This window comes from Canis lupus, chromosome 31 (genome assembly GCF_011100685.1).
Source record: "Canis lupus familiaris isolate Mischka breed German Shepherd chromosome 31, alternate assembly UU_Cfam_GSD_1.0, whole genome shotgun sequence".
Taxonomy (NCBI): Eukaryota; Metazoa; Chordata; class Mammalia; order Carnivora; family Canidae; genus Canis; species Canis lupus.
Window position 1 is genome coordinate 36,419,910 of NC_049252.1, and position 23,037 is coordinate 36,442,946.

Below are 23,037 nucleotides of genomic sequence, written 5' to 3' on the forward strand. Positions count from 1 at the left end.
CAGACGGCTGAGATGCGGATCCTAGGCACAGGTGGAATGTACTCCAGCGGGCACACCACAAACACACTGGCTCCTAAGTACTTTTATATGCATTTCGTCTCCTTCAGCCCTGCTGTCACCATCAGCCTCCCAGTCAAACCTGGCAGGCGAGAAGTGGGAAACAGAGTTCTCAAAGAGAAGTGAACTTAAAAGGTCACAGATCAGGACTTGGAGTGGAATCTGACTTTGGCCACCTTCCAGGAGCTGCCGGGCGCGGCCCCACTGGGTACCTCATTGTGTCTGGAGGCCTCAGATGTGCTTATGTTATGAACAAATGTGACCCTGGGTGGGGTCTGAGAATGGAGTGGGCCACTCTGGATCGTGCTCTGACTCGCCTGGAAAGTGGCCCGAGCCTCGAGCCTGCTTGCTTGAGTCGGGACCTGACTGCTCCTGATCTCACTGGGGAAACAGAGGCCACGGACGGCTTCATCAAACGCCAAGGCTTCTCTGCAGCTGCACCAGCGCATCAACTGCTTGATTATGTAGATGGTATTCATCACCTGGGGTGTGGACATTTCATGCCCACAGCTGCGAATTTCGATACTGAATGCTTGCTACAGTGGTTGAGCAGCTCAGGAATAGTTAAAGCCCCCTCACAATGGGCAACAGTGAGTCCTTCTGAAAATGTGGATGTGAAAATATTTCTCTTCCAGCATTTTGAATTCAGAACAATCAGAGCATTATGGATTTTACTCTGCTTTGCTGACCTTCTCTCATTTTCTAATCCTTGAAATGTTGAGATCATAAAAATGTTCACAATGTGCTTTTAAAAAAATTCTACATTAATAAATAGAAAACCAAAAATAATATTTCCCCCTTCCAGCTCGTTTTAGCCTTCTATGATAGGAGAGAACTTATTTCAAAGAGGGATCTTTAATACGGACGTAGTTTTTTGAAAAAACTAAAGAATTTTCTTTTACATGTAAAAATAAACTTAAGTTCAACAATCTTCTTGTTTCACATTTTATTTACTTAGCAATATGTACTAAGCACTTACTGATGGGATGAGGAAGGTACTTTGCACTGATTACTTCTCTGGTATCAGGCTGTCAGGGTTTTGTGGTCAAAGGGAGGTATAGGGCTGTTCCCCCCAAATGCCCACCAATTCTCTCCAGGCTTAGCTTTGTCTTTCTGATGCATTTATGAATTAGCCATTGGTTTCCCTGTTCATTTCATCCTGGAACTAGAAAGGCCTTTGAGGATAATGGACTAAGGTGGATATCATACCTTTTTTTTTTTTTTTTTTTTTTGCCAAGGACCCCACTATTCAGTGATTCAAATGGAAAGGAAACTGCCTGGTTGCAGAGGGGATGGGACGCTTGTAGCTCTGCTTGTTCCCCTCCAGCCCCACCACCCAGCTCCAACCCTGGGCCTTGGAGAGTTGGAAACACTGACCGAGTCCAATCCATTCACTTATACACCAGAAGTTGTGATCCAGAGAGGCTCAGTGACTTGCCCAAGGTCCCACAGCTGCCGTGTCAGAATTGTCCTGGATTATGGGATCTCGTGACTCCTAAGCCAGTGTCTCTCGGTGGTGGCCAGGGGAGTGGGTGGGGAGATAAGGGGCTGCTTTGGGAAGTGGTTGGCACCTCCCGGCACCTGGACAGTGGCCTGATGAGCTACAGCAGTGGTGACTGGCTGAGTTGACTTGGGTTCTGGTCAGTGTGAGGGCTGCTGGGTGTGGTTGTCATGGGCATAGGGACCTTTAACCTGTAGACACTACACAGAGAGGTCAGTGAATCCAGACCACCCCCCAACCCAAGGGGCCTCGGGCGTTGGGCTTTTCCTCAGGAGACATTCTGTGTGGCCTACTGGGGAGCTCCAGAAGCACTTTCCAGACTGTCATCTAGACCCCCAGCAGTTCCACCACACAATTCAGTGCATATATCTCCTTTGCATTTAAAATGGCAGTTGAGGGGATCCCTGGGTGGCTCAGCGGTTTGGCACCTGCCATTCCCCAGGGTGTGGTCCTGGAGTCCCGGGATTGAGTCCCACATCAGGCTCCCTGCATGGAGCCTGCTTCTCCCTCTGCCTGTGTCTCTGCCCCCACCCCCGTTCTCTCTCTCTCTCTCTGGGTATTTCATGAATAAATAAATAAAATTTAAAAAAAAAATAAAATGGCATTCTATGGCTGGAGCTTAGAATTTTCTGGAACTAGCCAGCGCGGTTCAATCAATTAAAAAACTACTCCCAGAAAGTGAGCCAGGTGCTGTTTTAGAAGTTCCATTATCCCCTCCAAAATGATACGGTGCCATTTGGTAAATTACTACTCTCTAGTACTTAACAACATCCCAGCACCTGGGAAAATTGATTTCATCTCTTGACACTCTATGAAAGTGTGTGTGTGTGTGTGTGTGTGTGTGTGATAGAGACAGAGACCAAGAGACAGAGAGGGAGAGAGAGAAATGCAGGGAGGGAAGGAGGAGGAGAAAGGGAAATGGAGGGAGGGAGGAAAAGGGAGGGAGGGAAAAGGAGGAAGGGAGAGGGAGGGAGAGGGGAGGGAGAGGGAGAGTTTGGGGATTAATACATAAACACAAAGGTTCATCTGTACCTCTAAAATGTAGATCATTTCTCTCTCAATGGCCTCAATTAACAGCCGGTTCTATTTCTATTTTGGGCAATTATTAGCTGTAATTTCCTAAAAATGCCACTTTAAAAACCATCATCATAAAAGGCTGTATTAGTCAAGAGTCTTTCTGAGCTGCAACCACCCCAAACCACCCTGAGCAAACCAGGTCGCTTACTGGTCCGCAGGATGGGGGGCTCCAGGTGGAGGGCGGCCCCCAGCAGGGCTGCGCCAATGCCAACCCTCAGGGATGCTCTCTCTCCAGGAGGGCCTGGCTCGTGGCCAGGAGACACAGACAGCTTTCCCACGGGCTCCGGGGGCGGGGGGGCAAGGCCAGGGAGGACTCTGATTGGCTCAGCTCAAGTCACATAAGCACGTTCCAAGCCAATCCCTGTGGCTGTGTGGCTGGGAGGTAATGGGCTGCTTGGTCAGGGCTGCATCGTGGTGGACAAGGTGGCAAGGTGGTGGCCCCTCGTGGGCCAAGGGAGCTGGTTTCCACGTGGGAGTTAGTCAACTGAAGAAAGGCAGGAAGGGAGCTGCTGGACCCACCAACCCCCGCACGACTGGACCCTGTCTTTCCTTAGACTGTCTCTTACATTGCCCTTAAGCCTGACAGGCCACCCGACCCCTTCTGGAGCAAGGCTGGATGTCAGTACATCGTGTTTCATTCTCAGACCTTGGCGCCTGCTGTATGTGTTGCCAGCGCTTTCCCTGTATTTAGCTTTCTGGGTTCACTTCTTCACCTATGGCCCATTTAGCCTGGCAATGCACTTCAACCTCAATTTCAGAAATTCGGAGGTTGAGCAACATCGCTGAGCTGGGAGCTTTTAGCACAGGAATGTCTTTGCAATTTGTGCTTTTGCACCTGCCGTCCTTGGCTACTTGAAATCCCAGGCGCACAGACCCTCAACCTGCCGGGATTGCCTTCTGCAGGGGAGGCTCCGTGGATACTCTTGCTCTCCCCGGCAATGTGCCCAACAATGTCCATGTATTTTCCTGGCGGCCTTCTGGCATTTGCTTGCACGCCTTCACCCGTGGCCACCTGCATGCCTCGGAAGCCTCCCAATCCCCGTGCCTTCTCTGAGCTGCCGTGTAGATATTTTAATCTGAGGGATTACCGTAAGAAATGACCTCAAAGGGATCCCTGGGTGGCGCAGCGGTTTGGCGCCTGCCTTTGGCCCAGGGCGCGATCCTGGAGACCCGGGATCGAATCCCACATCAGGCTCCCGGTGCATGGAGCTTGCTTCTCTCTCTGCCTCTCTCTCTCTCTCTCTCTCTCTCTCTCATAAATAAATAAAAAAAAAAAAAAAAAAAAGAAATGACCTCAAAGGGCAGGGTTGAAGTTGGCTTTATAAAGCAGTGAAGAAATGCTCTGGGTCCTCAAAGCTAGGGACCCCATCGTGGGTCATTTGGCAATAGCACTCTGTGGCTTCTTCCCTGCACCTGATGGGCATATCATTAGTGCTGGTGAATTTAACTCCAATACACACCTGACACACTTCCGCCTCTTTCCAGAAGTCACCCAGCTGCTCTATCTCACAGGAAGTGAGCTCTCTTTGGGCTTCTACAAATCACTGATGCTTGATCATATATTGGTTAAAGATGTGTAATGTTTTGGGCGCATGTGGGCATGTGTGTATGTGTTCGTGTGTGCATTCATGCATTCACGGAACGTAATTGGTGAAGATTGAGTTCGGGGACCAAGCGTCCTACAGCTCGGGACTCCTCCCAGGGTCTACCTCACACGATGACTTACATCATAGCAGATGTTCAGTAAATGCTTTTGAATCAACTGAAGAATTATTTTAGTGTTTTCAATTGTGTCTCCTTCCGTGTTCTCCCCGGCTCTGCACAGTGCCCCAACAGATTGTTCATCATCCCCCACCCATGAGGCTGCTCTTACATACCCGCAGCTCTCAGAGCCACTCAGTTGCACTTGGTGGTGGTAGTGGTGGTGGGGTATGGAACAGCTTTCACATTTCTTTCTGGAACCTTGGAGGGGCACCTGCCTTAAGGTTCAAGATCTGTTGAACAAAACCCAACATCTGTTGTACAAAACCCAACACTGGGGTATCAGTGCATCTCCTAGAAGAGCTCAGGTTTACTCATGCCTTCCCACCAGGTGGGATGCTATGTTCCCCCCAAAGCAAGAAAGATCACCAGATATCTGGGAAGACACACCAAGGTCTCCTTAGGAATTCACAGTGAAACAGGAGAAATGCCAGATGATGCTCTTCATCTGTAAAATAAGGAGCTTCGCATGACGATCCCCCATGTTCCTTGTAGCTGAAAAGTCTGACTTAGAAGCTCAGTATATGTGCGCAGGGCTGGAGACGAATGAGTCCCAAGAGCGGTCTCTTTCATGAGGCCATTCACTCAAAATCCAATTCAACTTCTTAGAAACATGGATCCCCTCCAGCAAAATACCCTTGGTTTCTTTTTAGAAAACCATTTTTAGGCCATTTTTAAGTGGCTAAAATGTTCTTGGAAACATTTTCACATGATTGCACTGGAAGGCTCATGTTAGGATTAAAGCTAAAAATACACCCACTGTTTTTTTCCCTCTACTGGCAATTTTGACATCACTTATATCGACACATTCAAGGAGCTGACATTTGATGGTTAGATCTTCTATTTGGATTAAACACTTTGGAAATTTTTCTTTTTCTTTTTTTTTAATTATAAGGCAATCATCCAAGTGAAAAAAAAATCTTGATTTATTAAAATGTTCAAATGCCACTAGAGATTAATCACCGTACGTGATGATTCTCTTTAGATTTGAGAGGCAGGTGCCTGATGGACAGAGCCAAGCACTGCCGTGCACTGACCAGGTAACCGGGACTGCACCCCTCCTTTCCTTCAGCTTTGAAAGAATCACATTGTAAAGAGTAAGAATAATAATTTTCAAATTCACCAAATGCTGCCGAATTGCCCTCCAAAGGAGTTGTACCATTTTTATGCCCCTCACTGAAGGTACAAGAAGTCTTGCTCCTCCACATGCTTGGGGACACTCGTTATAGATAGACTTCAAGGATTCACCAGTCCACAGGGAGGTCGCGGCTCTCATTTCCAGCTCCACGCTTACTGACAAATTTGGGCACCTTTTCACGTGCTTTTTAGATGCTTGAGTTTCTTCTGTGAATTTCCTATTCATCCACTCTGCACATCTTAAGTGACAGATTTTTTTGTGTGCTGCTAACTTGTAAGAATTCTTTACATTGTCTAGATATTGTGTCTTTGGGGTTGAGTTGCGCATGCGTATCTTCCCAATCCAGTTTTCTTGTCAAACCTATGCTGGCATCTCACAACAAATTGTATAACATACTCTCTTTCTCTGTTCTTTGAAACACTTGTATAAGATGAAAGTGATGAAATTCATGAAGATTTGGTAAAATTCACCTGAAAATCAGCCGGAACAGCTTTCACCATTCAGCCGGGGATGCATAGGGAGGTGGGGGAATTTTGGATACTATTTGGATTCCATTTGGTGAGGGTGAAGGGTTTATTTGGGCTTTTGTTCTCTTCTTGATTCAATTTTGGTGATTTTCACCTCTCGAAAGATCACCCATTTCACTGCTGTTTCCAGATTCATAGGATAAAGTTATCCATAGTATCTCTTTAGTGTGTTTTCTTTTCTTTCTTTTTTTTTTTAAAAGATTTTATTTATTTAATCATAAAAGACATAAGCAGAGGGAGAAGTAGGCTTCCTGCAGGGAGCCCAATGCGGGTCTCAATCCCAGGACTCAATCCCAGGATCACACCCTGAACCCAAGGCAGACACTCAACCACTGAGCCACCCAGGCGCCCCAGTGTGTTTTTAACTCTTGCTGTAATTAGGTCCCATTTTTCATTCTTATTAGTCATAACTTGTTGCCTCCCTCTCTCCCTCCCCCCGCCCGCCCCCTCTCTTCTGTATCGTGCAAGCTAGAGATTTGTCTATTTTCTGAGCTTTTACAGAGAACTCACTTTTAGGTTTGTTGATTTTTGTCGTTGCTTCTGGGGGTGGCGTTTAGCTGTTACAGAATCTTGTGTTCTCACTAGCCAGCCATTCAGGGGGGCCAGCGCCTCATGATTTCTATTGTGGTTTCTTCACTCCAGAGTCATTTAGCAGAGTGTTTACATTTTCTCAACATACTTTTGAAGTGTTTGTGTTGTTGATTTGTAGTTTAATTGCACTGAGGTCTAAGAATGTGCTCTGGATAATGGCAATTTTTAAAATGTGTTGAAACTTTTTGGGAAAAAACCCCTCTCTTGTGGTTGATTAACGTAGTGCCATGTGCACTTGAAAGAATGCACATTTTCAATCTTTCAGACACCAGATGCTGGCCGCCGCTGTTAGCAGCTGGACTTGACCTATTGGGAAAGGCATAGAACTTTCCAGACTTCTTTGTCCAAGGAAGGAAGGTTGGGGTTCCCGCCTCCTGACAGGTGAAGTTACTCCATGAGGCATCACCTCCTGCGCTTCTGGGTGACTCAGGGCTGAGCGGCAAGTAGGGTCCTGCTGGCAACCTCCTGCCAAGGCATCGGAGAAGTGAGGGGGCAGGATGTGAGAGATGTGGGGCTGGGCAAGCTTGAGGTGAGGGCCATCGGCCGGAAGGGAGCCGAAGCTGCGTGCACCTGTTTGCCGCGGCCACAGCTGGCATGGGACAGAAGCCGGTGGATCTGAGCTGCAGACAAGACATCTGGTGCAATTAGTTTTCTAATTTATTAATGTCTGTTTGGCATTTATGACTTCCTTCCATTTTCTTTGGGCTTATTTGCTCATTCTTTTCCTGACTTCTTACATTTGGAAATCTAGTTCATTATTATCTTAGCCTCTCCTCTTTTCTAATGGAAGCTTTTAGGGTTTTAAACATCTTCATGAGAAACACTGTATCTGCATCCCTCAAGATTTTTAAAAATTATTTATTTATTTATTTATTTATTTATTTATTTATTTATTTATTTATTCTACTTATCTACCTATCTATCAACCTACCGACCTATTTATTTATTGTAAGAGAGCATGCCAGTAAGTATAAGCCGGGGTTGAGGGTGGAGGGGCAGAGGGAGAGAGAGAGAGAAAATCCCAAGCAGACTCCCAACTGAGCATGGAGCCCATTGAGGGGCTCAATCCCACGACCCTGAGATCAGGATCTGAGCCAAAATCAAGAGTTGGAGGCTCAACCGACTGCATCCCCCAGACATCCCTGCCTCCCTGAAGATTTAAGATGTAGCAGGTTTAATATGGCTATTTCACTACGTATTTTCTAATTCCTTTTTTTTTTTTTTTTTTTGTATTTTCTAATTCCAACATAGTTTCTTTCTTCGGCCCACAGGTTAGTTAAAAGTGTACCTATGAATTCCCACACACGTCTCCTTCCCCCACATTATCCTTGTGGTTAATTAGTCACCCAAGAATGGACAAAGAAATATGATGTGGATGAAACCAAACTTGAGGTTTTTTTAAGACTCGCCTTGTGCCCCAGACGTAGGGGAAACTTTTATATATGTTCTGCGCTCACCTGAGAAATACCTGAGTTCTCTCATGTGGCGGATCCTGTTCGTGCTCATCCAGGTCCCTCGGGGCTTGACGTTTTGGGATTTTTGTCCAACTTCCAACTACCAGTGCTTGCCTCTCAGTGTCCGAAGGCTTTTCTGGAACTCTAGAAGGCAGGGCAGGGCAGAGAGGCCTGGGATCGACAGCCCCCCGGGAAGCCATCAAGAGTGAGAATGGGAACTTAGGACGGGGGCCCTGGGCCCCGTGCACCATGAGGCTTCCGTTGTCCTGTGAGCAGAGCCTTAGCGTGAGCACTGGACTCTGGATTTACTGCTCACACTTTTGCTTTAAATGTTATTTTGTCTGATATTAATATGTATTCTTTGACTAATATCTTCCTGTTATTTCTCTTTTTTCTCTCTTTACTTTTTTTTTTTAAGATTTTATTTATTAATTTGAGAAGAAGATTGAGAGTGAGCACGCAGGGAGGGACAGAGGGAGAGGAAGAAGCAGATTGTCCACTGAGCAAAGACCCTGACTTGGGGCTCGATCCCAGGACCCTGAGATCATGACCTGAGCTGAAGGCAGACGCTTCACCGACGGTGTCACCCAGGCGTCTCCTCTTCCCATTTTAATATAAAAACTTCTAAGCATAATAGCAGAGAGAGTAGTATGACAAACCATCGTGTATCCTCCATATGGCTTTAAGAACCATCTACAAACCTGTTTCTATCTTCAGAGGGAGGTGCTGGGTTTTGAGCAGAAGGGGGCTCATCCACAAGGAGGGGAGAGGTGGGGGGTGAGGGGGCGTAGGAACCAGACTGAGGTGTGGAAGCGTCCGAGGTGGGGGCAGCGACGTGGAAGTGTGTCCCTGGAGGGACTGCCCAGTACAGCTGATGTCCTGACGAGCCTGTCCCACTTTCTGTTCCTTATGTCTTCAGGATTAATTTAAGGCTTGGAAAGAGACATTCTCAGCACACTCTCGGTTTGTGACTAGAATTAAGAAATATGTTTTGATAGTTCTGGATAAAAAAGATCACTCAGAGGAAGCCCTGGTGGAATGGCCTGGAGCCCGGGGCCTGGACTCGGAACCAGCGGGGTTGGGATCCGGCCGCCTCCCTCACAGCGTGCTCTGGATAAACTCTGGGCCTCAGTCACCTCATCTGCAAAGTGGGGGTAATATAGGGTGACCAACTCATCCAGTTTTAGCACCAAAAGTCCCACATCCCAGGAACTCCTGTCATTGCTGCTTCCAGTCCTGGGAAAACCAGGACAACTGGTCACCAGAAATAATACCTCCACCTCTCAGTTGTCCTAACGAGGAAGGTACACAAAGTGCATAAACAGCTGAGCAAGGAGCCAGGCATGCGGTAGACACTTGATCAAAGGCCGCTGTTGTTTTCATAATGATGGCAACAGTTAGAGACATCTTCTCCTTGGGATAAAGTGTGAAATACTAAAATTCGGTGTACAAAACAGATTAGGAGTGATAAACACGCTAGCTTAAGTGGCTGATCAGAAGGCCATATTTATATTTTACTTAACTCTGCAGCCCATTGATGGCGGAAGGGAAGGCTGGTACCAGCTGCCAGGAAGGCACACCCGTCCTCTGCTGGCAGGACCAACACCTCCAGGTCTGTTCCACACTGGCAGCTGCTCAGCTGAGAGGCAGCCAGAGTAAATGCCCCCGTGACGATACTCCCGGAGGCCACCTGCCCGGCCGTCCATGGTCTGCGGCCGCAGACTACAGAGGGCGCAGGGGCCTGACTGGCGTCCCCTTGTCCTCTCTGGGTGGAGAGGGGCTGCAGGAGCGTTAGCAACGACAAGGCCAAATGGAGCCATCAGGGCATTTTCCATGACGAAATGTCACAGCTGAGGCCATGACAGCCAGGCAGCTGTGGGGAAGCAGGGAGAGGGCTCTGGAATGTGGAGCAAACCTGCAGCTGGGGACTGTGGCCTCGCAGACCAAAGAGGAGAGGTCAAATACAGACCACCAAGAAGGCCTAGCCTGGGTGTTTACTTGTTTAAAATCTCTATCATCTATCTATCTATCTATCTATCTATCTATCTATCTATCTATCTATCTAATCTTCCACTATCTACCATATAAATCTATCATCCATCCATCCATCCATCCATCCATCCATCCATCTTTCATCCCTCCTCTCAAAAGGACATCCTACATACAGTTGCTTCATGCAAGTTGAGTTCACTATGTTGACAACAAGACAGCTTTTGAATTTAAAGAACCTGAAAGGTTTGGGGTGGATTTTAGGGGACACCTGAACTCCACAGGGCAGGGTTGGGGAACTAGGCAGCTCTTCCCACCCAAGGCTGCAGCCCCACTCGAGCTCCGCTGGAGACCAGGGCTGCAGGTCATGTGACTACCCGTAGGTCCGGCCCCCCTCTTGGTTCCGAGCCGGCGGTGGGTGTGCAGTGAACTTTTCAGCAGCTGTCAGGAGTTTTGCCCTCTCTGCTGTGTAAAGATACCTGCCTCACACTGGGTTCCTGGTGCACCTCCCCTGAGCCCTGGAGCACCTGGCAGTGTCCATTGCAACACAGGGTTTGAGGGAGTAGTTGGGGATGAAAAACATTTTTACATAGTAATAATAATAATGATAATAATAATAATAATAATAATAATAATAATAGAATCATAGCATTTTAGAGAGAAAGCACCTTCACATTAGATTGTAAATCAATCAATAAGGTACCATTTTACTTCTCCTGATACTTTGATGTACAATTATGAAGACACACAAAGTATGGTAAGATGAAATTATAATGGGTCAGGTACAGGGCACGGTGACTATAAGTGTATTATGTAGGTATGTTCTTCTGGACGTTGAAGCAAGAAATGGGGACCTTTCAGTGGTAGTGGTTTCAGCTATAATTTTATGTATAAGAACGTCTTTTCCCTCAGAACATGATCACTTTTTTCCCCCCACACTGCATGGACATCATTGGGCACATAGCATTTTCAGATTTATGTGCCCAACTGTAGGATCCTTGACAAGGAATGCTTCTATTAGGGACTTCTGAAAACTAAGTGTCTTATTGCATAGAAGACCATGTCTCTCCTTGGGGGAATGCTAAAAATATGGCAGGGCCCGACTTTCCCAGTGAGGGCGTAGCCAGGGTTGGCTAAACACCTACAGACCATCCCTGCCCCTTCTCTTGGTAGACACCATTAATCAATCGGGGTGCTGGTCCTGTTGAGTCCAGACTTGGCCCCACAGGGATTAAAGCAATGACGTCCATCCTGGCGGATTCAACTTGGGCTGCAAGATGAACCCTCACTGCCCAGCTCCAGGTTAGAGTCTTTGTCCTAACAGGGAGCTCTGGCCTGGCTTACCTCATGTGTCCTTGATTGTGAGGGAGACCCACAAACCAGCACAGGCTCAGGGCTCCACTTTCAGAAAGTCTGATACCTTTATTACGAATCCCTGTGTCTGCCTGGGACTCAGCTCTTCCCACGACTTCCCTGCTTTGTCTCCGGGGCCCTGGCGTTGCCACCTCTGGGATGGTGGTCCACACACTGGCCCCAACCTGGACCCAGGTGTCCCTGAAGATTGGTCTTCTGCAGGAAGGAAGACCCAGCCCAGACCCCACATCCTGGAGGCTGAAGGCTGAATTGGGATATTTTCCGACAAACAGTGTTGTAGAGCTCTCTATACTGAGTTCCACAATTTAGTGCGGTGAAGAATTGCAGTAATGCAGTGTATCTACCAGTGAAACAAAAATGGGCTTTTATGGCCTGGCCTGGGAACCTAACCCCTGTGTCTATGGGAAAATGCATTCTAAATTCTGAACAATAAGCGGGACAAAGCGCTGGCCCGCCCTGCGCAGGGGCTGCCAACACTCCGGATGTGTCGCGTCCCCCCACCCCCCCCCCCACCATGGACTGGGGCCGGGCCGAGGTGGAGAGGTGACACTGCCACCATGTGCCCTGCGTCCCGCACTCCGCGGGGTGCAGGGCTGATGAGGTGCCGAGCACAAGAAGTCCTTTCTACAGTGCTCCACCAGCATTTTGTAAAGAGGTCCAGAGTCCAACATCTCTTTTTAAAGATTTAATTCAATTTTATTTAAATTCAATTAATTAACATATAATGTATCATTGGTTTCAGAGGTAGAGTTTAGTGATTCGTCATACACCACTGTATGTAACACCCAGTGCTCATGACATCACGTGCCCTCCATCATGCCCTCCTTCCCCCCATGTCCATCCCCCCCCCCAGTTACCGCATCCCCCCACCTCCTTCCCCTCTGATGACTCTCATTTTGTTTCCAAGAGTTAAGAGTCTTTTAGGGTTTGTCTCCCTTTCTGATTTTGTCTTGTTTTACTTTTCCTTCCCTTCCCCTATGGTCCTCTATTTTGTTCCTTAAATGCTGCATGAGTGAGATCGTATGATAATTGTCTTTCTCTGACTTATTTCACTTAACATAATACTTTCTAGTTCCTTCCATGTCATTGCAAGTGGCAAGATTTCGTTTTTTGAAAGCTGAAATTCCATTGTGTATATATAGACCACATCTTGTTTATCCATTCATCTGTCAATGGACATCTGGGCTCTTTCCATAGTTTGGCTATTGTAGACATTGCTGCTATGAACATTGGGGTGCAGGTGCCCCTTCGGGTCATGAAAGCTTTTTCAAGGTTTTATTTATTCACGAGAGACACACAGAGAGGCAGAGACATAGCCAGAGGGAGAAGCAGTCTCCCCTTGGGGAGCCCGATGCAGGCCTCGATCCTAGGACCTCAATCTCAGGATTACAACCTGAGCAGAAGGCAGATGCTCAACCACTGAGCCACCCAGGTATCCTTTCGGATCACTACATTTGCATCTTTGGGGTAAATACCCAGTAGTGCAATTGCTGGGTCATAGGGTAGCTCTATTTTCAACTTCTTGAGGAACCTTCATACTGTTTTCCAGAGTGGCTGCAGCAGCTTGCATTCCCACCAGCAGCATAAGAAGGTTCCCCTTTCTCCCCATCTTTGCCAACATTGGTTGCTTCCTGTAGAGTCAAAATCTTTAAGTTGGGACTTCTATGATTCAAAAGCAAAGCCTTTGGAAGTTGATGTCTTGGTAACAGTGGCGCGTGGTCACGTTCTGGGTCAGTGTGGCCTAAAGAGCAGTCTCAGGAGACAAGGCTGGAGTGGAGCGGCACTGTGCTCCCTCATTGTCCTTGGGCTCTGCTGCTGCCCTGATGGAAATTTCTCAGTCACTCAGCGGTCAAGGCTGGTTCTCATGGGTTTTAGACATTTGATGATGTTTCTGTGGCCCTATCCACAAGCTGCTCCATGCTCAACGCCAGCTTGTAAAACCCTCCTACTCAGCTTAGCCCAGAGACCTGACTGGGACAGAACACCTGTCCACGTCTGATGGTGACCAAAGGAGGAGCTCTCGTGCAGACCCACAGCCATTCATCCTGCCTTCCAAGTCCTCTGACCTTGGGGAGGCACTTGCTTGGTCTGCTTTTGTCTCCTCTTGGCTCTGGAGTTGCACAAACAGCCTTTCCCATGGCCGTTGGGACTGTCCCTGCCATGTGAGCAGATTTGAGGTTTTGCCAACATCCTTGTGACTTATATCAAATTGTATAGGTATGTTTTTCAATCCCAATATGTGAGATATTCTTAGGGGCTTTTCCAGTGTTCACATTCTGAAATCATTTAGCAGAGAGAGGTGGTTATAAGAATCTGCTCCTGTTGGGACACCTGGGAGGCTCACTGGTTGAGCATCTGCCTTTGGCTCAGGTCATTATCCCGGGGTCCTGGGATCCAGTCCCATACTGAGCTCCCTGTAGGGAATGGGTTTCTCCCTCTGCCTGAGTCTCTGCCTCTCTCTGTGTGTGTCTCTCATGAATAGATAAATAAAAAATATATATTTTATACATATTTATATTTATATTTTATATAAAAGGAAGCTGCTGCTGTTGACTGGGAACATCTTAGGACCCTTCTTCCTATGTTGGGGACAAAAGGCTCTGGCCTCAACTTCCTATTTTGTTGTTTTGGTGCCTGTTCTTCTCAAACCCATTTGACCTCTGGCATATCAAGAAAATATTCCAGGACTTTTTTGGAAGAGCTAATAAGGCAGTTAACTTGGGCTTATGCTCTACTTCTCATTTTCTTAATCAGGAAAACCCCACCCTCACTATGCCACAGTCTTGTCCCATAGTGACCTCAGACCACACCACCCCATGAGATGGGCATAGAGGGAGGGTAGCTGGACAGACTCAGGCCAGCAGGCCAAGTTAGGAAAGAGGATCAGTTACTTCCAGCTGGGATGCAAAGCTCCCAGGAGTGTGGGTTGGGTGGTAGCCAAGGTTCATAAAAGAGGTGGAGGCCACCTGGCCCTCATCCTGGGCCACTGGAGATGGCCCAGCAGCAACTCTGAGGCATGGCCCTGGACCCCTTTCCCTGCTCTCCCAGTGGTACTGATTCATGATCTGGGGTGAAAGGAGGTGTTGATATTTTTAAAGAGCCCATCTCCCAGAAGATTCTACTGGGAAACCTGATTTGGGAACATTTTACTCAAATTGTGGGCTGTATATGGGGGAATTGGCCATCTTCAATACAGATGGCCCAATTCAAGGAAAATGGTGGAAGTGATTTTTATCTGTAGGCTTGGTGTTGCCTAGACAATTGAGTGTTGTTCATGGAAGGGACAGATGCCGCCTGATTTCCAGTGATGACATAGTTTGGCTTATTGCATTGGTGTTATTACTAAGTGTGGATTGCAACATTTGTCTCCGGACCGGTTCCTGGGAGTGCAGTGAGCACCCTAAAATAAACCACCCCAACAGCCACAAGCTGTAGGTGAGAAGTAATGCAGCTCCAAGAGCCACAGAAATCAGGAACCAGGCTTCATTGCATCTCTTCTGTGGAAATGGCTTGCATGTGTAGAGGTCAGAGAATAACTCAGAAAAGCATTAGCAGTCTGTGACTTCAAAATAACCATGATAAATATGTGGGAAATAGAGTAAAAGAGAGAGAAAATTGATGCAAAGAAGGGACATTTCACAGGGGGATTGGAATCTACAAAAAATCATCAAGTGGACATTCTGGATGCACAAATAAATATTTTAAGTGAGGCTATTTCAGAAGGCTGTAACAGTGGACTAGATACAGCAGAACACAAGAAAATAAATCTGAAGACAGATCAATAGAAAATATCCAAAGTGAATCACAGAGAAAGAAAGAAAAAAATTATAAACACAGAATAAAGTGTAAGGACATGATCAATCGTGACACAGGTAGAGCTGGAGTCCTAGAAAAAGAAGAGGACAGACAGGAGAGGGAAAGTGGGAGAGAAGTGGTATTTGAAGAAATAATAGCCAAATATTTTCCAAATCTTATGAAAGGTAATAACCCACAGGTTCAAGAAACTGAATCCAACCAGGATGAATAATAATAATAATAATAATGAAGAAGAAGAAGAAGAAGAAGAAGAAGAAGAAGAAGAAGAAGAAGAAGAAGAAGAAGAAGAAGAAGAAGAAGAAGAAAATCCAATGTAAGCACATCAAGGCAAAACTATCTATAAATCAATCTATAAACTATTATCAGTCATAGATGATTTTAGGAAATTCACTAACATGTTGAAATTAAGCAACATGTTCCTAAATAACCAATACTTCAAGAAAGAAATCTCAAGGGAAATTAGAACATACTTTGCTATGAATAAAAATTAAAAATGCAGCATACCAAAATTCGCAGGTGCAGAGAAAATCATGCCTAGAAGGAAGTTTATAACCATATGTGTCGATATTAAAGAAGATCTCCAGATCAATAACCTAATTTTCCACCTTGAGAACTTCTCAAAAGAAGAGCAAATTAAACCAAAAGCAAGCAGAAAGAAGGAAATAATAGAGTGAGGCAGAAATAAGTGATTTTAGCAAAGTTGCAAGATACGAAGTCTCCATGTAGAATTTTTACATTGTAGAAATGTTTATTGGATGGAGCCATAGTCCACAGACGTGGGTGAGGAGACTCAGGGTTGTAAGATGTCTGCTCTCAAAGGGATCTGTAGATCAACATGATCCCTGTCAAAACTCTTATAGGTTTGCTTTCTTCCTTTACTTGTCCCCCTGTTTGATGACTATTGACAAGTGGATTCCAAAATGTATGTGGAAATACAAAGGATCTGGGGTACCTGGGTGGCTCAGTGGTTGAGCATCTGCCTTCGGCCCAGGGCGTGATCCTGGAGTCCTGGATCGAGTCCCACATTGGGCTCCCTATGAGGAGCCTGCTTCTGCCTCTGCCTGTGTCTCTGCCTCTCTGTGTCTCTCATGAGCAAATAAATTATTTTTTAAAAAGGAAATACAAAGGATCTAGAACACTGTCATATTTGGGGACTTCTTTTAAAATTGCAGTAACGGAGGTGGCGAGGTAATGATATAAGGACAGACACACAGACCTATGGAACAGAATAGTCTAGAAATGCCTCTTTCTCCCAACTATGACTGCTTGACTATATCAAAGAACTGATGCAATTTGATGGAGAGAGGATGATGTTTTTAGGAAATTGGCATTGGAGCAATTGAGCGAGCATATGGAAACGTGCACCTTGACCTCTGCCTTTCACGTAGAAATTAATTAAAGATGGATCATAAACATAGACGTGAACACCAAAGCAGTGGTGCTTCTAGAAGAAAACACAAATTATTTTCATATTCTTGTGGTAGGCAGAGATTTCTTAGAGAAGACACACATAGGAAAAAAAACCTAACCCATAACCATAAAGGAAGATATCGATAAATTGAATCTTTTTAAATAAGGAACTCCTATTGTAAAAAAAATATATATATTAAGAACGGCAAGCTGCAAGGGCTCCTGGGTGGTGTAGTGAATTATGCTGCAGACTCTTGGTTTTGGCTCAGCTCATGATCTCAGGATCATGAGATCGCGCCCCACGTCAGGCTCCACACTCGCTGGAGAGTCTGCTTGAGATTCTCTCTCTCTCCCTCTCCCTACGCCCCTCCCTGCTACATGCTCTCTCTCTCTCCTATTATTTATAAATAAATCTTTTTAAAAAAGATGGTAAGCTACAGACTTGGAGAACACATTTGTGGTGTATCCACGTGATGGAGAACAGAACCTAGGATATATCAAGAAATCCTACAGAGCAATACTAAAAACAATGAGATTTTAAAACGAAGGGAAACTGAACAGACAGATCATTAGTCAGCAGATGAAAACCTTGGTGGTACAATGACCACACACCTCTCAAGGTGGCCACATTTAAAAAAAAAAATACTGAGAATGCCAAGTGGAGGCAAGTGCGTGAAACAACAGGAGTGTTGGGAGTATGAACTGGGAGAAATTTGGAAAGCTGATTGATTGGTAATATTTACTAAAATTAAACATTCTTATCCCAAGACCCAGAGATTTCCCTGCTGGGGGTATCCTCGAGGGAAATGAGTGTCCGTGTCCACCTGGAGTCCGGAGCAGGAGCTAACAGCAGCTTTCCTGATAGCGGCTGAAAAGCCTCCACAGGGCACAGGCCCGTCAGTAGCAGAAAGGAAAAATAAACTGCAGAGGGAGGGAGTGTGGATCCACACAACAGCATGATGAGTTTCAGGAGCATGATGCTGAGCAGCGGAAGAACCCGGACACGGAGAAGCACGTACACTGTAGGCCGATTACACGAGCACCAAGAATAAACTAGGCTAATCTGCGGTGATCGAAGCCAGAGTAGTGCTTATCTTTGGAGATGGGGATTGATTGGGATTGGGCCCAAGGAACGTTTGACATGGTGGAAATGTTCTAGGTGGGAAGGTCGTAGATGGCCATCTGGGTGGTGAATATACAAGCGTGTGGATATGTAGGGTTCACCAAGCCTTATGTTAACGGTTTTGTGCTTTACTTTAAAAAAGAAAAAAAAATCCCTCTTACGGGGGAGAAAAAAAAAGATTGCAATCTCTGGAGCCAGACTTACTGTTTTGGATCTGAGACTGGATAATTTCTTGTTGTGTGACCTCAGGCAGGTTACATAACCTCTCTGGGCCCTACTTCCCCATTGTGGATAATAATAGCGGAGTTGGGATGAGGGTTAAATGATCTGATGGCTTTAAAGTTCAAAGCATAGTCTGGACCCCACCATGGCCTCCCAAGCTCTCAGTTTTTGTTATTAGGTGATGGCTGACTTCCCCTAACACGGTGAGGCCTCAGACGTGCCACTAGCCCACTTTGCCCCCACTTTGCAGCATCAATCATTGGCCAGAGAGGTCCCTACGTGACGTTATTTACGTTTTTCTAGGCTTTCCACCAGGAAGTACTCCATTTATCCTTAACTATTACCCTAGAGGCCTAGATGTTTTGTTTTGTTTTTGTTTGTTTGTTTTTTGTTTTTTTTTTTTAGTCTTTACTAACCTTGTTTTTAATAAAAAATAAATTCCACAATGTTGGCCAACGTGAAATCTATCATCTGACCCAAAGTGGGGAAATCAGTAGATTTCACGCTAGGCCCATCTGTGGACAGAGAGGTAGCGGGTGCTATTTTGTGACAGTAACCACGGAGGGAGCAGACCGACCTTTAGTAACCTCACATGCTTCCTGTTGGCTGCGGGAGCAGCGACACCGGCCGTGTTTTTTACACATGTGATTGCATTACTTCTACCTTCACCCAATTCGCCATGTATGTGCATAGAGCAGAAACTGAAATCATTGTTTGTGGTTTGGGGGTTTTCACATGTCTGCAGTGATGAAAATTGAAATTCTGTCCTACATAAGGAAGGGGCTGCTTCCCATTATTCACAATACGTGCACCTCACCGCAGATGGGTCTGTTTCACAGCAGAAGGGCTCCTTGGGACATGTTTACACCTCAGCTTGGGGGTAAGTCACTCACAAAGTGCTTTTTAGTAAAAAAAAAAAAAAAAAAAAAAAAATTTTTTTCAATATAAATGTCTGGAGTAAATGTAACTAACTAGTTGTAGGTCCAAGAAACCAAGTCGTGTGGGTTAGTATAGGCACAGACAATAATTTGTCATGTAAGCATTGAGCAAATGTTGGAGAGCCAAGTAGGAGGCAGGCATCTGCTGGAAGTTGGGGCTCGGGGAGAGTGAGCCAGAGTCTCCCTCTGTCCTCCGGGCCATAGACCAGCGAGGGAAACAAGCAATCTGTGAATGTGCATGGGTTGCCTCTCAGGGAAAAGTAAGATGACTTAGTTACTTCCCTAGTTTTTTTGTGAAAGAATTGACATATAACATTGTACTAGTCCCAAGCTACACAATGTTATTGGATATTGTTTATACTGCAAAATAATCACCACAATAAGCTTAGTTAACATTCCTCCTCTCATATAGTTATAAGTTTTTTCCCCCTTGGGATGAGAACTTTTCAGCTATTCTCTTAGCAATTTTCAGATACACGATATGGTAATGTGGGCCATGCTGTATGTCACACTGTCCAGGACTTATTTATCTTATCATTAGAAGTTTTAACCTTTTGACCACCATATTGATGCCTTAACATTTACTATTGGGCTGTTGTCACTCTGGGCTGGGAGCCCTCCTTTGTACATTTATCCATCCATTTTTCCTTGTAGGATGTCCCATGCACAGGGGTTCGTCACAGGAGGAAAAGAAGAGTATGCCATTTGGGAAGATGGTGAGCAATAGCAACAGTGGGGGAGGGTCAGGGGAAGGTAGCGGCCTCAGGGTGGGGAAGACAATGTTCAATGCACACGGGCCTCTGCTTTCCTGTCTTCTGGGCTCCCCACATGGTAACCACCCCATTTTATTCAGCCATCACCATGGTACTCTTGGTATTCCCATTTTACTGTTGAAGATTGAGGCTTTGAGAGGTGAGGAGCAGCCCAGCAGCACAGATGGCTAAGGATGGGGCCGGCCTCCCATCCATCACCATCCTGCAGGTGCCTGGGTGCTTGAGCACGCACACACAAGAGTTCTAGTAAGGAGGAAGAGCATCGTCCCATCCATCCTCACCTTCTCAAGTTCTCAGTTGACAAAGAACGGCCACAAATGCTTCCTTGTCCCGCAGCCCATTGTGTGGTCCCAAGTGACCTGGTACTCTCTGGTTCCATGTCCTCTCCTTATTCATCCCCAAAACTCTGCCGCTTGCCTCTCATTCCGCATAGTCCATGTGCTGTCTACTTGCTGTCACAGGTGGTCTGAGGCCACCTCATCCAGAGTGGCCTCACTCAGGACTGTCCTGTGACTTTAAAAAATTAACCTTTGCATTTTGAGATAATTATGTGTTCTCGTGGAGTTGTAAGAAAGAACACAGGGAGATCCTGTGTGCCTTTTACCTAGCTCCCCCCTTGGTCACATCTTGTGACACTGTAGTACAACATCATATCCAGGACGTTGACACTGATACAGTCCACACAAGACTCCCTCATGCCACCCGTGAGTAGCCCCGTTCTCATTCTTTCCACTCTGTCCCCTCCTTAACCCCTGACAATCACAAATCTGTCCCCATTTTTGTGATATTGTCATTTCAAGAATGTCACATAAATGGGATTGTACAATGTCCAACCTCTTCAGATTGGTTTTTCTAAGAATTCTCTGGCGACCTATCCAGAGGTTGTTGGCCGTTGAGTAGTTAATTTCTTTGTATTGCTGAGTAGTGTCCCATAGTGTAGACGGGGCCATAGTTTAACTATTTACCTATCAATGGACATCCGGGTTAACCGTTGGTAGTTTTTAGCTAATCGCAGACAAAACTGCTGTGAATGTTTGAGTGCTATTTTTTTTGTTTTTTTTTTTTTTTGCTAAGTTTTATCTGAATGTGAGTTTTAATTTCTTTGGGACAAATGTCCAGGGGTATAATTGCTGGAAGTTGAGCAAATTGTCCTTTATTTCTATTTTTCTGAGTTTTTTTTTAACATGAATAGATGTTCAATTTTGTCAAATTCTTTGTCCATATCAATTGGCACAATCATGTGATTTTTCTTCTTTAGTCTGTTAATATGGTGTGCTACATGGATGTGCAAATATTGAACCAGACTTGCATGCTTGAGATAAACTCCACTTGGACTTAGTGTATCATTTTTTTTAATGTTTAAAAGATTTTTTGTATTTATTTGAGAGGGAGAAAGAGAGAACACAAGCAGAGGGAGGGGCAGTGGTAGAGGGAGAAGCAGACTCCCCGCTGAACTGGGAGCCTGATGCGGGGCTCGATCCCAGGACCCTGAGATCATGATTTGAGCTGAAGGCAGATGCTTATCCAACTGAGCCACCCAGGTGTCCATAGTGTGTCATTTTAAATGTATATTGCTGAATTCTTTTTTTTTAAAACAGAAGCATTATTTGTAACTTTTATTTTACACATTCACAAATGCTTGTACAACATACTTCTAACGTTTATAAATTCTATTGGCTAATATTTTGTTAGTGGTTTTTGCATCTATATTTATGAGGGATTTTGGTCTGTAGTTTTTAAAATATTATCTTTGTCTGATAACAGGGTAATACTAGTTAAATAAAATGAATTGGGAAGTTATTCTTCCTTTCCTATTTCTGGAGGAGATTGTAAAGAGATGATGTGAATTCTTTAAACATTTGGTAGAATTATCCAGCGAAGCTGTCTGGGCCTGGATAGTTCTTTTCCTCCCTCTCTCCGTCCCTCCCTCCCTTCCTTCCTCCTTCCTGAGTTTTAAAATGATGAATTCAGTTTCCTTCATAGTTATAGAGCTATTCAAATAACCTATTTTATATTCAGTGAGTTGTTGTAGTATGTGCTTTTTGAAGAATTTGTTCATTTCATCTAAATTGTCAAATTTAGATGCACAGAGTTGTTTGTAGTGTTGGCTTATTGTCCTTTGGACGTCCATGGGATCTGTAATGACATCTCCTGCTCCATCTCTAATATTGGTAATTTGTGTCTTCCATGTCTTTTCTTTGTCAGACTTGCTGGAGATTTTTCAATTTTATCCATCATCTCTAAATGATCAATCCAGCTTTGTGTTTCATTGAGTTTCTTTATTCTTCCATTTTTAATTTCATTGATCTCTGCTCTTATCTTTATTATTTCCTTAATTTTGGTTTATTTTGCTTTTCTTTCTCTACATTCTTGAGGTGGGAGTTTAGATTATGGATTTGAGACTTTTCCTCATTTTCACTTTATATGCTTTTGATATTATAAATTTCTGCTCCACACTGACGTGGCTCTCACATGTGTACTTTGATATGTGTACTTTCATTTTAATTCAGTTAACTGTGTTTTGTTTGCCATTAAGATCCCCTCTTGGACTTATGGATTATTTAGGAATGCATCGTTTGGAGATTTTCCTATTATCTTTTTATAGTTTGATGCCATTTGGGTCAGGGAACACACTCTGCATTATCTCAGTTCTTTTAAATTTGTTGAGATTTGTTTTATGGCTCAGGATATGATCTATGTTAGTACATGTTCCGTGAACGTTTGAGAAGAATGTGTATTCTCCTGTCGTTAGCTGGAGTGGAATGTTCTATAAATACTACTTGGATCCTGTTGGTCAGTAGTCAGTGGTGCTGCTGGGTTCTACATCCTTGCAAAGTTTTCTGTCTAGTTGTTCTAACAGTTGTTGAGTGAAGTGATAAAGTCTCCAACTAAAATGGTGAATTTATCTATTTCTCTTGTCAGTTCTATCAAGTTTTGCTTCACATAGTTTATAGTTCTGTTATTTGGTTCATTTACATTTAATGTAAGTATTGACATGTTGGGCTTAAGAGTGTATTTTATTTTATATTTTCCATGTTCTTGGGTTTTCATTTCCCTGTTGTCTTGTTCCTGCATTCCTAGGAGTCATTTGAACATATTTTTATTTTTTAAAAAGATTTTATTTTATTTATTTATTCATGAGAGACACACACAGAGAGAGAGGCAGAGACACAGGCAGGGGGGAGAAGCAGGCTCCCTATAGGGAGCCCTATGACAGACTCGATCCCAGGACCCTGGGATCATGACCTGAGCCAAAGGCAGATGCTCAACTGCTGAGCCACCCAGG

The 23,037-nt window shown here is 45.0% G+C and overlaps 1 protein-coding gene across 2 annotated transcripts in view; it reads left to right on the forward strand.

Annotated features, from left to right (window-relative positions):
- Positions 1-18,853: 18,853 nt before the first annotated feature.
- ABCG1 (ATP binding cassette subfamily G member 1) overlaps positions 18,854-23,037 on the forward strand; it is a 70,023-nt gene continuing 65,839 nt past the window's right edge. For both annotated transcript variants that reach the window (XM_038581552.1, XM_038581553.1), the window contains exons 1-2: positions 18,854-18,920; positions 19,633-19,694. In XM_038581552.1, the coding sequence (XP_038437480.1) occupies positions 18,863-18,920; positions 19,633-19,694 (120 nt within the window). In that variant the 5' untranslated portion in view covers positions 18,854-18,862. The remainder of the gene's footprint in view (positions 18,921-19,632; positions 19,695-23,037) is intronic.